The following is an 18,369-nucleotide window of genomic DNA, read 5'->3' on the forward strand; positions in this document are numbered from 1 at the left end:
GTTAAACGAGTGAGTACAAGATTGTTCAAAATACCAGTATTCAGAATAGAAGATATTGTAATTCTTATTTATTTAATTATAAAATTTTAATAATATTTTAACAGTTTTATTGTTTTCAAACTAATATATTTAATGAATTTAGCAGGCAGTCTTTTATTTGCTTCAAATTATGTAAACTTCAATACTAGTTTGTTTATCACTTAAGTTATCACATGAGCGTGTAGCAGAGGAAAGAAATATAGTATATGAAAGATATCAAAATTACAATATCCAGTTTTGCCACTTGTTAGTTAACTAAAAAATTGTTAGTTTTGCTGTTTTTCATTATCCTGTAAATTAATAAAATGAAAACAGAAATACTAAGAAATGGCTTCTGTCAAGAAGAAAATAATTAAGGATTTTATTAAGTATATTTCATTAAGTATTAAATAGTTATATTACTTTAAACCAGTGATGGGTAGACTTTAATATGACACGGCCTCCTTTCCCATAAATGAAATGTAGCTGGGAGGATTTACTTATAAATTATATAACATATTTTCTTTTCCTTTATTAATTATGAAGAAAATGTGCATGTGTATATATTATTTAAGAAATTTGTAAAAAACTTCAAGAAAGTTCTTTACAAATTAATTACTTTCTTTAATCATCTTTTCAAAATCTGGATTAAATTTTATAGTGTTTATCCTTAATATTGCTTCCAAATGTTCATAAACATTTTTTAAGAACACAAATCTTTCATGTTTATAATAGGAAAAACTGTTCACAAATATACATGGAATCAAACATTATCAAAAATTTTGCTACAGAATTTTTCGTATTGGCAATTGGATGTTAGAGAAAATCTCAAAATTTTATTTCTTGTATCATATACAGTGTATGTTGTGCAACATATCTAAAGTGTGGTATAATAGGAAATCTAATCCTTGAATGATATGTCATTAGTATAAAATTATGGTTTCACTCTATGAATAAAGTTGATGCCAAATTATTATACTGGTAAAAGAATGTTATGAATGGAATGTAAACTTAAAACATAGACCTCATATGATCCTTTGAAATGAAAAAATTTTCATGATTTTAACTGACCCAAAGTTATTTATTGAACAAATAATTAAACACTTTGAACAGTAAATAAAAATTTAGAAACATGCACAAGCTTATTTTTCTAATTCCATAAAATAGGAATAGAACAATCTGCTTTTAAAATAATTCTTTTATTAATGTTACAATTTGGATTATAAAGTTCAATAATAGTTTATTTATAATTTTATGAATGTTAATAAAAGAAAAATGTTTACCTTTCACCAGTAGTAGAAATTATTGGTGGTCTTGTGGGAAGATCTTGAATTTGTGAAGAAATTTTTGTTTTAGCTGCTGCTTGCTGTTGCACTCTAACCTCAGCAGCATCAGCTAAATGCATTAAAGTTTTTCTTTCTGAACTATCTTCAAAATTTTTACAACCAACACATTTACATAAATTAGTACATAATATTTTTGCCTATAAAAAAAAATCATAATTATATATATATTTTCATAATAATAATAATAACGATAATTTTCATTACCTGTCTTATTTTATATAAAGATAAATTAAAACAAATTTGAGACTGAAGTTTTTTCCTCACATAATAATAACCCTGGGCCATAGTAATGTAGTAATTCTGTTTTTTTTTAATAAGTATTTCCCATGGAATTCAATGTGATTCTGCTAGTCATTGAAGTATAGTAGGCCATCCTTTGGCCACTGTTGTTGTAAACAGGAAATAGATTTTGCCTTCAGTGTTGAGAACAAGATGAAGTTGCATAGTACCAAATATGACTACACATTGAATAAGATGGTGTCTGAATTTTGGCAGAGAAAATCATGTCAGTAATGTATGTGTATGCAAGTGACATAGAGATTGTTGAATCACACTCACAGGAAATGTTGCAGAATATGCAGAACTGACAGATATACTATCTATTAACAACTGTATGCAGAAGACATGTTGATATATTAATCCATAGCAATCAATACTGATGATGATTGTGATTACAAGCTCTTACCTTCTTTAGATGTTGGTGATTTCCATGCTGTGTTGTACTGCCCTGTTTGTTCTCACAATCAAAATGATGTCACTGGTGATAAAACCTGCTTGCAATTCTACAATTAGTTGTAATCAGCTGTCTGCTACTAACGTGTGACAAAATTGAAAACATTTGTTTTGCACACACATTAACAGTCAAACACAGTGTCATATTTGAGCAAGTTTTTGGACAGATGAATCAAAAACTATTCTTTACTGCAGTGAGGAGCAACCTCTTCTGGTTGTGAGCCACATGCACTTTTTCTTAGAGTTGCAGGTTTAAAGTGTATTGAGTACCAAACATATGCCATAACCACTAGTACCACACATTCGGTACTAAAATAATATGCAAACTATAATAATTAATAATATAAAAGCCACTGCATGTGCATGCAAGTATGAATTTCCTGTAACTCCTGCTATTTTCATCCAATCCAAATGAAATTTTGGTTATATTCTTTTTATGTTCTGATGGAAAGTACAGGCTACTTCATTTGTGGAAATATTAGCTACTAGCTGTTACCCACAAGGATTTTGCAAGCAAACCCCATTTATATTCGGTATTTAAACAACCATAGTAATTGTTATATAACACCTACCGCCGAGAACGATGAGAATTATCGAGAATCAAACAAACTGTTTTCAATCTGATCAATTTTCTGGAACGTTTACAATTGTTCTATAATAGAACCACTATGCAATAACAAATTCAAATTTAAAACGGTTCAAACATTTTTAAAATTGAAATAGATAAAAACATTTATAACAATGTCTGAAATGTTATCAATTTAATACACCTAAGTGCTCGACGAAGACTAAACACAGTTGAAAACAAAAAATCGCATCTAAAAATAGTACAGTAGAAGCTGTTTTTCTGGTTACGTCTTAATCCACTCCCTCTCCCTCCCACAGGGGAATTTCGAAAAATCCCTTCTTAATATGCATTCCCATGGCATACCCTACTAAAAGTTGTATTTTTAAATATTTTTGCAAATGGCATGATTATAAATTTACTTTATTAAATTTAAAAAAAAAAAAATAGCCATATTGTGTTGCTTCTACAACAGATGTTTTTAAAACCTTTCTGTAATGACCATGTGACATTCTATTATCCAACTGCAAGTAATTATTTAATGAGCTTGTTAATCTCTTACTCTTCTCAATTACTAGAAATTCCCAACCATGCTTGACATGGGAATTTCTGATAAGATATAGTTTAACTTGATCAGTGAAAAGATGAAAATAATCTGAATGTTCTTAAGTATGCATAATGGCACAAAGAAAAAAAAATGAGGAAAATTTCACTTTTATTTTCTTCAATATCAAAGCCCTGGGCTGCAAAGTCATGAGCAACCCTAGTGGGTTGCTTATGACTATTTTGATACAGAATTTGTCAGAGCTATACTTTCAAAAAAGGAAAGTCAGTCTCAATTTGCTTTGATCTTCCTTCATATAATAATACACAGTATTTCAGTTATCTCTAAAATATGATTTCAAAGTCTAAATAAACAAAAATTACAAATGCTACAGGAGAAACATCCATAAAATAATATTAAAAAATCTGGAATTTAACATAATTCATATATTACAGCATTTCTCAATCTGTAGTCTGCAATAATAAGACAGGTGGTCTGCAGGCAATTAATTTTATTAAGGCTCAACTGCAAAACAACAGGTTATTTTCTGTATTCTGCAATGGAATGGACAGTGAATATACAAAACTTTTTCGTCATTCTGAAACTTGCTGGCTTTCCAGGGGCAAAGTACCAACAAAGTTATTTCAATTAAGGCACAAAATTTTATGGTTTGTAAAAATGTAATTCTGATTTTGCATCATTCCTTGTTGAAGAAACATGGTTATTAGTACTATCCTATCTTTCAGACTTATTTTCTAAATTAAATGAACTAAATCTCTCCCTTCAGGAAAATTCTTTAATTCTTCTTGTTGCCTATATAATAAAGGCATTCAAAAAAAAAAACTGGTATTATGAATTAGAATGTAAAAGACAATTTGTACCTTTTCCAACATTGAAATCCTTTTTAGTGGAAAATGATATTTCCATTAATGATGAGTTTCTTGAAAGGGTTTGTGACCACCTCAAAGTTACAAACAGAAATTTGAAACGTATTTTCTGATAACTATAGATAGGTCACTTGATACGACAAATCATGCTTTGTGAATAGTGTGGTTTGATGTTACAAATGAACTTGCCAACCATTTTAGTCAATGTACCTTAATGTTTTAAACCTTATTTTATAGTTAACATTGTGATATTGATTGTATTACTCCCATAATAGTTTAAAACAAAAAGTAAAGTACACTTGACTGACGTAGAAGGGAAGTCAAAAGACAGTATTATCTAAATTATGATGGTTTCAGTTTCATGGTGTATTGGACTTGAAAAAGAAGATAAAAGAGTACCAAATTGAAAACACCATCAAGAACTGAATATCACACAACAGTATATGTGAGGTAAGGAATTAATTTTAAGTATGGTTACAGTGTTTGGTAAATTAACATCAGTTTTATTAAGTTCTTTATAATTATTGTTATAATGTAAGGAACCAAGTCCGAGCATTATTTTTATTTACTTTTAGTTTGCTTTTTATTATATTTTTGTTTGGGGCTTATGTTTTGTTAAAACGAAGGTTTCCTCACCATTCACCTTAGAAACTTAAAATTAGAAGAAAAACCAACTCACCAACAAGAGAAAAGTGCCATAAAAAAACTCACGCACACTTGTGCTCCTGAGTGGAAAAAGTAAGTCAACACCGAGAAAAGGGGGAAGACCCCACAAGCACAACTTAGGGACTTGCTAAACCTTAAAGAATAAAAACATCCCGAAAATTGTCAAAAAGAATAATGTAAAAGGTTAGCGAGTATTGTCGGAAAATAGGCTGCCAGACAAACAGAAAAAAGTTTGTTAGTGAATAAGTATGTAAATGAGGGGAGTGATTGCATTCAGAGTTGTGACGTCACCTCACAGTATAAAGTCCGAATCTCAAGTGAAGATGGACGAGGTGAGCTTCTGTTAGCAATGAGCATGGTAAGCTTCGTAGCAGCAAACGAGAGAGAGGTGTCCGATAGGATAAAAATAGTTCCACGGCGATTTTGAAGTTATTCGATTTGTGGATCGATGAATAGAGAAAGTCTTGAGAGTTGAGGAAATAGGTTCCTAGTATAATGAGGTGACGATTAGGATCTTTAATTCATAAGAATTATTGTACATAAATTAAGTCTTTGATTTTTGTCAAATTCCAAAGGGGAATAGAATTAAGTTAGAAAATAGATTGATTTGAATTTTGTCAGGTTGATTCTTATTGATTTTCGTTGAATAAATTATTTGATTTTTTACTAAATTTTGTATATAGTTATTATTAGAATTTTATTAAATATTGGATTGTTATTGACTAACTTTGTCATTATTTAATTCGGTGCATGCTTAAAGTCCAGGCCTGGCACACTAACACGAATCCACGTAAAGTACCCGTTAGGGAATGGCTATTTCCGGCACACAGTCGTGTCAATAATCATTGGAAAAGTTGGAAAAACAATATAGTACTTTACAATAATGTTATACATAGTGGTTATAGTCTAAGGAGTCGAGTCAAAACTGCACTTTTATTTTCTTTAATATTTATTTAGGAGACATTTTATTTTGTTAAAGGACAAAAGCTCCTCACCCAACCAAAACTAAATTTGAAAAATAATAGTCTTACCAAAACTGACACCTGTATGGCATCTCAGATTGTATGATTTCCGAATAGGAATGTGAGAACCGGAGAGGTGAAGTGTCAACCTTCTCCCCACTTATCAGCGGCTCACGTCAGAATATGGCTATAGGAGGGCAAAAATGAGTGAGGAGGTCGTGAAATCCATAGACAGGTTATTGATGAGACGAGGTGAACACAAACAACACATTTATTAAACTACTAAGAGATTATACACACTGAAGTCAAAAGCATAAATGACACACATATAATAATAAAAGGAATCTATTCTAGATCTACATTCTATCCTAAACTAGATAACGAGAGAGATACCTCACTAAGGGAGACGTGTTGGACAGAGACAAAATTCGGTTAAGGGTATACCTTGTGGGATTAGATCTCTTCACACAGGGCATTGGTAGGACGCACTGGGATCAGAGGTTCCTCATCGTAGTTTTCCTTGGATGGTGGTATGGAGCAATGGACAGTATGGCGGTATGAAGCTGGTGTTCCTTGATGTCCGCTTGGCTATGCCCGATGTGGAGGTACGCTCTGTTGATCTCCGACAGTAGAGGTCTGCATGGAGATGTCCGCTGAGTTTATTAGGCGTTTATTAGGCGGGGTCCTCTTTGGCTGTCCACCCGGAGGTGCAAGTTTGACTGCTTTTTATACTTATCTCAGAGGAGGAATCATGGGGGAAAGAAAATCTTATGCAATCGCCAGCTTGACTTGTGTACAGCTGTGTTTATGTTATCGTCATCCTTTCCTTCCACTATTTGACATCTTCCCATCATAAATTTGTCAAACTCCCTGATTTATTGATGTGAGGTGACTCATGTCAGAATACGTCTCACCACCTTAGTAAAATTCATTGCCTTATTTGGTCATTTAGATTGACTTCTCATCAGTTCGCTCAGACTTAGAGGGGATTACAGGGTTTCTTCTTACCCTCGCCGGTGACCTCCTGGTTACTCTCTAGACAGTAACAGGTGGTTGTCAATGTTAATTGACTACTTATCTGAACCTTATATTGGTTGTCGACATTAATTGGCTACTTATCTGCACCTTATACAGTAGAACCTCGATTATCCGGATTGTTCAAAATAAACAAAAATTTTATGAATTTGCTGATTTGCACTTGGTGAATTATGATTCTGTTTATGTACATGATGGAATGCATAATTTTTTTTGTTTCAACAACATCTCACCCGGCACAGTGGCCGTAAACTCTTAAATATATTTTGCGTCGTAATAAAAATATAACTTGACATACGTATTTATAAAAAATTTTATTTTCAAATTACATCATCTCTATGACCAAGGGTGGCGTAAGGCACAGGCAATGTGGGCCACTGCCTATGCCTGGTGGTCCAAAGGGCCTCGAGTTTCGAAGGTTTATGCATTACTTAAAAGCCGTGAACGCGACAAAAATATTTTACTCGTCATAAAACAATAAATAGTTTGTCAAATTTTTATTCATAAAAATGCAGTTTCAACTGCTTTTTATTTTATAAAATCCGTCTTCTTGCGCCACCAGAGGGCCTTTTAAACAATAGCTAGTCTGTTAGGGTTGGTCATTAGTAGTCCAAATTCAATATGAATGTTTGTTTCTTGAAAATTTGATCACGATTTAAATACAGTATTTACTTTTAATATTGCCGATATGTCATCGAAAAGAAAACATGTTATATTATCATTAAAAGACAAATTAAAGTATTTGTTTCGATTATCCAAATTTTTCCTTATCCGGACTACCTTCATCCCCAATTAATCTGGATAATCGAGGTTCTACTGTATTTACATTAGAATTGAATGATCCTCTGGTGTGAGGGGAGTCCTTCTTCAGACAATTAAAGTCACCTTCGAGGTGATGCAGTACACTGAGGTGTCAAAAGGTCTGCTCTTTACTTCCCGAGAGGGGAAAAGAAAAAGGAAATAATGATAAAAATAAACTATACCAACGTGTGAAAATTTACACTTGTGTCTGAATTCTCACAAGGAATTAAAGAATGGTCTCTTAATCCCAGTTGTGACTGATTTCTAAAAATCAGAAATAATTTTTTTGAAAAGATTAGTAAAGACAAATGTTCGAAAGATTGCAAAGAAAAAAAAAATCATTTGTTAGTATAAGTATGTAAATGAATGGGAGTGGTACAGCTGTTTGTTATGTCACATGGAATATAAAAGACCTGAAGAAAGATGACATGAAGTTCCTGGGCAAGTGTGATTGGTGAGCAAAGATTTTGAGATAACTTTTCCTTTTAGTGTGACGATTAGGTGTAAGATGTTTTTTGCGAATCTTGTAAATAGTCTAGTTTTCCTACTTGTCGGTTTTTGTGGAGATAGTTCTAAGATAATTGTAATTTAAGTTTAAGTTTCCAAGTGTTGGGAAAGTTTTTTTGTACATGATTGTTGTTTTTGGTTCTTATTAGATAAAATATTGTTGAAATTTTATAACTTGTAAAGTTCGTTTCTTCTAATTTATTTTGTATTTGAGTTATGGGCACACTAACTGATAACTGTACAATATAATCATTTAGCTAAGGTCATAATTATTGACCTCAGTGACATATCCAAGATTTTGAGAATATAGCACTGCTCAAGGCAGATTTGGGGGCTCATAACTTGTCCTATTATTTTTTGGAGAATGTTACTCAATTACCTTAGTTAGCTAATCTGACCAAATTGAAGTTATGCAGTATACATTATTATATTTATTTTAATTTTAAAGTAACAAAACTGATTGCTTTGGTGTCAAGGGGATGCTACAACCCCATAAGCACCCGAATATACCTAATTGAGGAATCAAATTTTTAAATTAATTATATGGTCAATCCTATAATTAATATAAAAATTTTGAACATATAAATAAACAAACATGTTCATTAAAATGTATAGCTGCATCTTTTATTTAATTAACAATTCAAAATGTCTTATTTCCACATATTCATTATTTCTCCAGCCTGTGACTTAAGCTCAAAGGTACAATTTGGCCCAAATTGAAAAAAGTTGGACCACTTTAGTATAGGTTATTGGTTATATTTCAGTTTTATGACAGTTTTTACAAAGAGATTAGAAATTAAATATTGCAATTTATTTCAATAAAATTACAGGTACAGTAATTATCATCATTTCCATTATTTCTAGTTGGGAAAAGTTGTTGAAACTCATAGCATTATATTTGATTTGGAAAATCTCACTATGAAGCAAGTTGCTTGGAAACCTGGTAAATTCTGTTGAATTAAATTAATGTATATATATAAACAAAAAATTTTAATATTCTTTTCTTTTTTCTCTAGCTATTGATATGATAACTCAACTGGTAAAATTATTTGAAGATAACTATCCAGAGAGATTGAAGAAAGCCTATGTTGTAAATGGTAAATTGAGTTATAGGTGCTTCAAAATCATTTTTATTTTCGTTTGATAAATTTTTATTTAAAGCATGTTTATTCAATGATAAAGAAGATGATAATGAAATTTCTTAGAATAGGTATGTTTGTATGAATTATTTTTATTTATATTTTTGTTTTCATTTTACTAAGTATTTTGGATTAATTTACAGTAAAATTTATTGTTTAAATAATTTCATAATTTTATTTTCTATTATTAAATATAAGGATTTTAAAAAGTATTTAAAAGATTTCAGTTTTATAAAAATGCATGCACAATTTTTAACACTCTGTAGCAAAATTAATAAATAATTTTTGAATTTATAAAAATATATTTTTTTTACACTTTCTCCATCCAAGGGATTAGCTATAAAATAAATATGATAAAATATAAATTTATCAATAAATTTTGAATCTCAATTCAAGGCTAATATACACTGTATTTTCATACACACTTTATATGAAAAACAAGAAACTGTGAGATCAGAGAGGCTGCAAACTCTTGCTGTATGCCATATGTCTGTTTTTGTCTTTTTGTTCTTTGTACATTTTACCCTTGTTCTTTGTTCTTTCTACTTTTTAGAACTTTCTAATCTCCTCGATTCTTCCTTGTTGGAGTTGAGGGCTAATTCCTGGAATAACCAGTGTAATGAGTGAGAGATTACCTGATGGCATATGAGTTGAAGAAAGGTCACTTTTGAGCTGGTGCTTGAAGAGAGAGGAGGATGATGAAAAAGCAGACACATGATATTGTCCAGTAACTGAGTAGATTGGTGAAGTCATAACTTTGAGCAGAAATCCTTGAAATTCCTGGACCAAAGTTAGTGTGTTAAACTTTCTTTTCTCTGTAAACTTTCAGAAGAGTTTGAGAATTTCAAAATAGTACATCTAACATCCAGAGGTTTATTGAAGATGACTTTATTTGCTTAATTTACTTTTACATATATATTTTGATATGATGTTTACTTTCTTTCCCTCCTCAGTGATGTTTCTACATAAGACATAAATATATTAAGTATCGTACATTAGTTATATTTTAAACAATAATATAATCAGTACTTGCAGATTAAAAAATAATAGTTCCAAACAATTTTTTAAATTCATACACTTCCAGATCGTATACTTTAAAAAAACTTGTTAAAAACAATTCACTTATCCATAATGTTAAATATACTCTATGTTAAAACAAAATTCAAATTTAATTTAATATTTAGTTCTGTTCAATAGCACTATAATAAACATAATTACTTACAATTAACAATTATTATTTCATACTGTAGACTGTTTTACAGATATTTCATAAGTAGAAAAATATTTTACATCTAATTACAATGATGCTTCTTTACTTTAACATTAAGCCCTCTAATATGTCTAGTGTTACCACCTGTCCGGTTTTCACCCAGACAGTCCGGGTGAACTATTAATTTTGTCCAGGAATTTTGTAGAAATTGTGAAATTATGACGAAACAAAGTTCTTGCAAATATTTTTACAAATTTACACTATTTTAACAGCGAAAGAACTCGCACTCACTGAAACTCATCTGCAATTCTGCCATGTTAATCTGTTTATGCTGATGTGTAGCGCGCAACCTGTCGACCTTTTTTCTTTTTTCATGTATGATTGTACACGTCTTCAATATCCAATAGAGCTAAGTCATCTGTACATGTTCTTTCTTACTTTAGGATTACTTATGTTACTCTTATGCAAGTCCCTAGTCCAGGGATGGCGAACCTTTTTGAGTCTGCGTGCCACATAGTAAGCATATTAAGAATACTTTTCTTTAAAAATGATTATGCGTGCAGAAGTTTTAGACTTCTAGTAACTATATTTAAATTTGGCCAAATGGCCGAGCAGTCNTGACATAGAATCAGAAGAAACAAGAAAAAGAAGACACGGTTTCGACAAATAACTAAAACTTTACTGACATTTCAAGATTTTTTCATATTTTTATATTTCAAAATAACTAGCAGAAACCTGTTGAAATCAATGATTTTATTCAATTAAAATACAGTGAACTTATTTACAATTTGGTGTTCTACACAAAAATCATCAGCATAGCAAGTGCTTTCCGAGCTGTTTGCAGGTGATTTGCATCTATCTGTTCTCTGGTACCATGAGCCACATCCCATGGTCCTCTCTCTCTCTCAATGGCTTCTTTCAATTTTGCATTCAGATTCCAAGATCCCAAGTGGTCAATTTAGCATTCCTAAGGCTAATCAACTTCAATTGGCAAGATTTTGGATTAATGATGAGAGTAGTATTGGCCCATCTAATAGCAATCTCATTGGCTATTATAAAACTCTTAACCTATGCTCAAGTTTATTCTTCATTTAGTTGGTAGATTTGTCAAGAAAGCCATCAATTGCATTAAATAACAAACTGGACAGTCAGAATCACATTTTGGTCTCATCATGAAGTAATAGTAAATAAAAACAGATCAGTGCTAAAAGTTGACGAATGGAGGTGTAGTCAATATTGACAAAACTAATTTATTGAAAAATAATAAAAAATGTCTTTCAATTAAGGCATAATTAGCAAACAAAGCAGGAATTCACAGTAATGGTAAGCAACAGAATGTTTGAGCAGTTAAGGAAATCTAAATCACAATGACTTCCAAGTGCCTGACATGTTTGTCAATGTCTTCCTGTTGACCTAACATTTCATCTTTGCCACTAAACCATACCCGAGCAATTGCACCTAAATCAGCGCTGCTGTAAAAGGTAATAAACACACTCAAATAACCTTGAAGAAACAGCAAACACTTAATAACTAAGATGTTGTTGACTTGTTAAACACTGAATTTATAGTGTATTTTGAAGTGTATAGTGTATTGTGTCTTCAAAATACACTATAAAGTCAGTGTTTAACAAGTCAACAATACGAAAAGGACACAATTTCATAAAAAATACAAACTAAAATGTTTTTGGACATTTTTAACAATCTTCTTCAAGCAGAATATGTAGTGGAATGCCACGATGGTAATTTGAATAATAATATTCTAGAATACAAATTCAAATTTTACCATCTGAACATTAAGATATCATAAAACAAACATATAAATTTTAAAATATTAAAAAAATGATCACAAATAAATAAAATAAAATAAAATAAAGGAATATATAAAAATAAATCAATAAATGCATAGTGTAACATTAAAATTAATTAAATACAAAATATCATTAAACAATGAAACCATATCTATTAAATCAAATAATGTAAATAGTTCATGCCATAGCCATCGCAAATTTTTGTGTTATTGAAGTAGAAGATTTGCAAAACAGAACCTTCAAGCTACTGACAGAGAGTTAATGTCTTTATAGTGATAGAATATCCCATACATGCCATGCTAATTTACTCTTTGTTAGTAATTCCTTTATGTTTTTGTTGAGATTTGAGAATTTTAGTTATTCTGTTTAGCAGATGGATTTGCAATGAATTTACTTATTCCTGTATATTCTGTATCTGTAGTTTCCAAATTGCAAGTTGCAGAAGGTTTTACAATTGCTCAACATATTTGTCTCTTAGACTTAACATTGTACCTTTACCACATTTGAACCACTGTACCTTTTTCTAATCTCTCTTCAACAGTATCATTTACAAGGTAAGAATTTTAATTTGATACCCAAAGCATATTTTTTAGTCCCAGCCATCTACTTGAATTAAGTTAGAAAACTGAAGACCCTCTTTCAATTAATATATAGATTATTTTATTCCTGAAATGGTGCATTTACCGTTATCAAGTATATTTTGCAATCTTTTTCTAATCTGTGAATCCCACTGTAGTTAAAATCAGGATCTTGTCCACTGGAAAAATCCTTTAAGGTGATTTTTTATATCATCTCAGTCCTGGAAAGTTTTTACTTGCAGAGAACAGAATAAGTGAAAATCAGGAGCAAAATCAGGATGATAAGTGCTGTATGAAGACATGCATTATTTTGGTGAAGTATATATATATATATATATCTTCATCTTTGGTTTAATGCAGGAAATTTTTGAGCAATTGATTCCTTAGACATCTAATCTAGTAGTACTTGTCACAGGTTGAACTCCAACAAAGCAGTCTGTTATTTTGTAAAAAACTTTGAGTTTTTTTCACATTTAACATTAACTATTTGGGACAAAAGATTTATAGGATATATTTCAATATTCTTGTACTTAAGAAGTGTATTTTTCAAGAAAATGAAAAGCTCAAATTTTTTGAAAAAATATTTAGTATTTTCTAGTAATTGTTATCAACTATTTGAAAAAACTACAGGAATATATTAACCAAAATAATTAAAACTTACCTCATAACATTCACAATAATTCTTTAAACAACCTGAGCGTTTGCAGTTACAACCCTTTGTATGCCTTCTTTCATGATCACCGTCTTTACCTTTCCCTAAAATTTAAATAAAAATTATTGTATTTCGTGATTAACTTTTCCAGAAAGAAGCATTAATATTGATTTCTTCATATATTTTTGAAGTTTGGATAAAATCTAAATAAAAGCACTAAATCACATTTTGAAAATAAATATTTGAGTTATATCATCGGCTACAAAGAACAAACTCTAAATAATAACTAAAAGGTGATTTTTTTTAATATTTAAAGACAATTCATTTGGTATTTGTTTAAGAAAATATTCTTGTTAGACGATTTAAAGCTTTCAATCTTATAGCTGTAATAATATAATTAACTTAAACATAAGACAATTTTGTATCAAATAATTATAGATTTCTTTTATTGCTGAAAATATTATATAAATAATAATAAAAATAATTGTCTTATAAAATAGTTTCTATTACCATTATAAGTCTTATTTTACTCTGAGTCTGCCAGACTACAGATACTCTACTGCAGCAGTTCCCAACTTACTTTTATCATGGAACCCTTTTCACCTCAGTAAAAAATGTTGGAACCCTGACAACTTTTAATGATTACAGATAAATCAGCAAATAGAAACACCAAAAACAATTTAGTAATCAATAGGATGACTAACACGCCAAGCTTATCTTATGTGTTATGTTCTGCATTCGATTATTTTTGTTTAAAATTTTTTCGTAAATATCTGTATTCGCCTGAGGATGACGACAATAAGTTCGTTGAAAGTGCTAGCAATAAAAAAAAAAAAAACAATTTATTGAAGAAAGAAAAAAAAAAAAACAGATTAATAATGAAAAGCAAATACAGTAGAGCGTCGATTATCTGAATCAATTGGAGACTGGGGTTGTTCGGAAGATCAATGTTTCGGATAACCGATTATGTATGAAAAAATATATTAATTTATCCCATCTTGACATTTTTCTCCATTGTGTGTCGCTTCGCGTTGAATTTTCGTTGATGTTAAGTCTAATGAAGATTATTGTATCGTTAAAAATTATTTTTTTATTTTATACGAACAAAATAAATATATTGAAAAATATAAAAACAATAAAAAATTATACTTCAGAAGTTAATTTAGTATCAAAAACGTAAAATATTTGAGTAGCCCAAGACATAGCCAAAGATTGCAGCGCCACAGCACTGGCAAAAATTTAAATTTGCTGACTGGAATTCTTTTGGATGATCAACGCTCTACTGTATTATTACTTAATTTAGATTGACAATTAATGTGAAGGATTAAACTTTTTTCTATCAATATTTTAAATAGTGCTAGTGCCTGGATTTATATCTTTGTTGGTAGCTGTCCTTTTGATCTCCTTGTTACTAGAAACATTTGAAGTATTTGCTACATTTTTCTTCAAAACTCTTTGGTAGGTTGCTAATGTGACTGCACCAGCATAGACTAGTATGTGGATATCTGAGAGTGTAGAAATAGAATGAGTGCAATCTGGTAATATGTAAGTGTTCACATAGTGTAGTGCTTTCCCACTAGTTTAGAAGTGTTGTTTTTGGGAATGCATAGCCATTGTGCAGGGTAAATTTAATGAGTGCTTCCTGGAAAGGACGATAGAGAATATGAATTAAACCCAAATCTATTTCAGGTAATGAAGAAGTCAACATCAGTGAAAATAGTGGTGGTAGGAACAGTATTGTTAATGTATGTATCTTGATGATCCTGAAGGATTTATGTGATCATTGTTGATGTTTGGAGTATTTATTTGTTGGTGTAATTGTTCTGCAATTTATTGTCTGATATGTTCTGGTGTTGTTTGTGGTATAAGGTTGTTATGTATAATTGTTCTTTTTTGATCAACAACCCTTTGTACAGTGACTGTGAGATGAGGATATTCAATAACGTACTCTATGAACCGATGACCAGTGTGCGATGAAAAACAAACAATTCACAACCAACGTTTTCAAACTCCAGAGTTCTTCTTCAGATGTAAAAGAATGTCTGATGGAATGTTAAAGCAATGAATCATTTGAATCTAATGCATGAGAAATATTTAAATGTCATGTCGCGCATGCGCATTCAGATGGCAAGCAAAGCTTAAGGGCTGTTTCACACTAAGATTGACTGAACCGATTGGTTCAACCCAACCGATCCTATAATCGGACTGACTAGTAATAGAAGCATTCATATTGAGTACGATTATATGTCGGTGGCTGATTCATAAGGACCAATCGGAACGGGTGTTAAAAATCGTTTTAAGTTTTACTAATTTTTAAAAATATTTTTGTAATCTACCTGGTTAAACTTTGCAGAAATGATCTTACTTTGTTTATAAATTCTTCTGAAAAATCTAAATAATACCATCTTTTTCATTACGTTGATAATGTTTTTTAATATATACAGTGAACACTGCTTAGGTGACCACCTGCATTCGACGGGCACCTGTCAAAACAGGCAAAAATTTCTGGCACAGAATAGTTTATCCACAGAGTCTTCGTATAAGTTACCTGTATTAAACGACCACCTGTGTAACGCGACCACAGGCATCGATTTTTGGTCCGAAACAACATACAATGCCTGTAATAAGCAACCACTTTCGTGAATGTATCTGGTCTAAACTATTGTAAGAACCCATCTCAACAACGTTTCCGCCTCCTAATATAATGAATTAGTCTAAACTCTCGTTCGAACCCATCCTGGGCACTTCTCCCACCCTTGAAATTGTGTGTAGGTGTTAATAAATTAGTCTGGCAACAAAGGAAATTCAATAAAAATAAAAACCATTTATCTATCCAGCAAAATTCTTTAATAACTTAAAAACGTTTTCAAACGCATTAAGCGTTCATCCTCAGTTAATTCTATAAATTCGAAATATGAAATTCGAAAAATTACGCAACGGGAATTCCAATTAACGGTTATGTAANTACTCATATAATAATAATTTTAATTCTTTTTTGATGCATAATCAAAGATTTATTTTGAGTTTTTACATACATCGACTGATTTGTATGTTTGAATAAATTTGTTTGTGGTTTTGCCCATTATAAGCCCAGGCCTGGTACTGACGAATTCTCAATTTCGTTGTTTGCTTATGTAATACTGCACATTCAATAATTTCTGAGCTTAAAAACAAATTAAACTGACATTTATATTACTATATTGTAATGTCTATCTGTATATTGTATTTCATTTTATTAGATTCTTTTGTGTGTATATGTAACTTAGCTAAAGAGGTGTCTATTAAAAAAGCTGAAATGCATATTCAAAAATATTAAGTGTTAATTAAAAATTTGGAAAGGCGTGTGATAAGTCTGATAATTATAACAATAAGACCAGAATACTCATATGGTTATTTACCTATTAACAATTTAATCTTTTTCTGGATTTTTTTTATTTCGAAATATCCCTTTAACTTTCTTTTATATTTATTTTTCTCTCATTTAAAATTTTTGATTTTATCTAAATTTATTTCACATACTACTAAATTACAATGTTTTGGCATTACATAATTTTCATATTTGTATTTTATTGTCTAATATATTCTGCTACTTTCATAGATAACAACTGCCCCATTTCTCTCACATATATCTTTGGTATATCAAATGAACATTCCAACTTATATACTGTTTTCCTTTTTAAATTTTTTTATTCATTATCATCTTTTCAAGTACAATTTTTCACTTTCTGTATATTACAATCCCTAAATATTTTTTGAATTTTTGAAAAGATTAATTATTATAATGAAATTTTCTAAGTATACAATTTTGATTGAGGTACACTCACTCAGCAGTACTGTATGTAAATCAAAAAACTCAACACCTTAAATTAATTAATTTGCTGAGAAAATTTAATGAAAAAAGCAAACATTTTCAGCCAAATCTGCTGGCCATCATCAGGCTAAGATATTCGAATATAAATAAAATAGAACAAAAATTTAAATACAAATAAAAATAACAAATGACATATATATATATAAAGAAAAATAAAATAAAAATTATTCTTATAAATAACAAAATATGTATATAAATATATGCATAGGATAATTAAATATTAAAACGTTATATAATAATACATTATATGAAATTCAATAAAATGCAAGAATATGCAAATATACAGTACTAAAATCAAGGCATTAAATTAAGAGCTCTCTAATCGTTTAAGTATTTCCAGGCCGAAGGCAACCCTTCCGAATCTCTAAAATTAATGCATGCATCCTGTAACCCGCTCTTATATACAGGTAACCCCCGTATAACACAGTAGTTACGTTCCAAAAAATTGCCGTGTTATGCGAATCTGTGTTATGTGAAACAAAGAACTAGTACGAAAAGGAGGGTTAGGTTCCAAAAATTAAAAAACATTCTACTATATTTTCATAATTAAGGTAAATATCTTTATTAAAGTTTTCTTAAGTGATACATATTATTATAAATTAAACAATGTTTTCTTTGTCATCACTAAAAGCACTATTAACCGACAGCGTTTTATTTTTGGCAAGTTATCCTTATCCTCTGAGCATTTTTCTGCATTATTTTCAGATTCATGCTTTACCTTTTGCAAAATGTATGTAATTTTAGATTGCTTGCTTCTAGTTAAAATATCTTTATAAATTTCCTTATATGGTGCTAAGCACTTATGGAATAAGGGAAAAACATCTGGCAACACCAGAAGCAGAAGCGTCGAGATCTGGCAAAATTGAAACAATTTTCGCGAAGGACCATGTGCATGAAGATGAGAAAAGAAAATTTACACACTGAAGTACTAATAGTTTACGAAAATAATAATTTTTGTGAACTATTAGTACTTAAGTATGTAAAAATTTATTACATTTCATGTTGTACGAGGGTTTTACCCATTTCTTGAACCGTGTCAGAGTGAATC

General features: G+C 30.3%; 1 protein-coding gene and 1 long non-coding RNA gene across 6 annotated transcripts in view; one reads left to right on the plus strand and one right to left on the minus strand.

Moving 5' to 3' along the window:
- LOC111622852 (protein lin-54 homolog) overlaps window positions 1-18,369 on the minus strand; it is a 122,051-nt gene that overhangs the window by 26,992 nt on the left and 76,690 nt on the right. For 4 of the 5 annotated variants that reach the window (XM_023365284.1, XM_023365286.1, XM_023365283.1 and 1 more), the window contains exons 10-11: window positions 13,460-13,554; window positions 1,302-1,501 (exon numbers count right to left, since the gene is read on the minus strand). In XM_023365284.1, coding sequence (XP_023221052.1) covers window positions 1,302-1,501; window positions 13,460-13,554 — 295 coding nt within the window. Of the gene's footprint in view, window positions 1-1,301; window positions 1,502-11,162; window positions 11,885-13,459; window positions 13,555-18,369 lie in introns of those variants that run through there. The other variant, XM_023365287.1, reaches the window with a different exon arrangement.
- LOC111622854 lies at window positions 8,318-9,273 on the plus strand. The gene is made up of 3 exons (XR_002756351.1): window positions 8,318-9,006; window positions 9,080-9,160; window positions 9,225-9,273. It is a non-coding gene; the product is annotated as an uncharacterized LOC111622854 (long non-coding RNA).

Source organism: Centruroides sculpturatus, unplaced genomic scaffold, assembly GCF_000671375.1.
Source record: "Centruroides sculpturatus isolate CEXI.00-Female unplaced genomic scaffold, Cexi_2.0 scaffold226, whole genome shotgun sequence".
NCBI lineage: Eukaryota > Metazoa > Arthropoda > Arachnida > Scorpiones > Buthidae > Centruroides > Centruroides sculpturatus.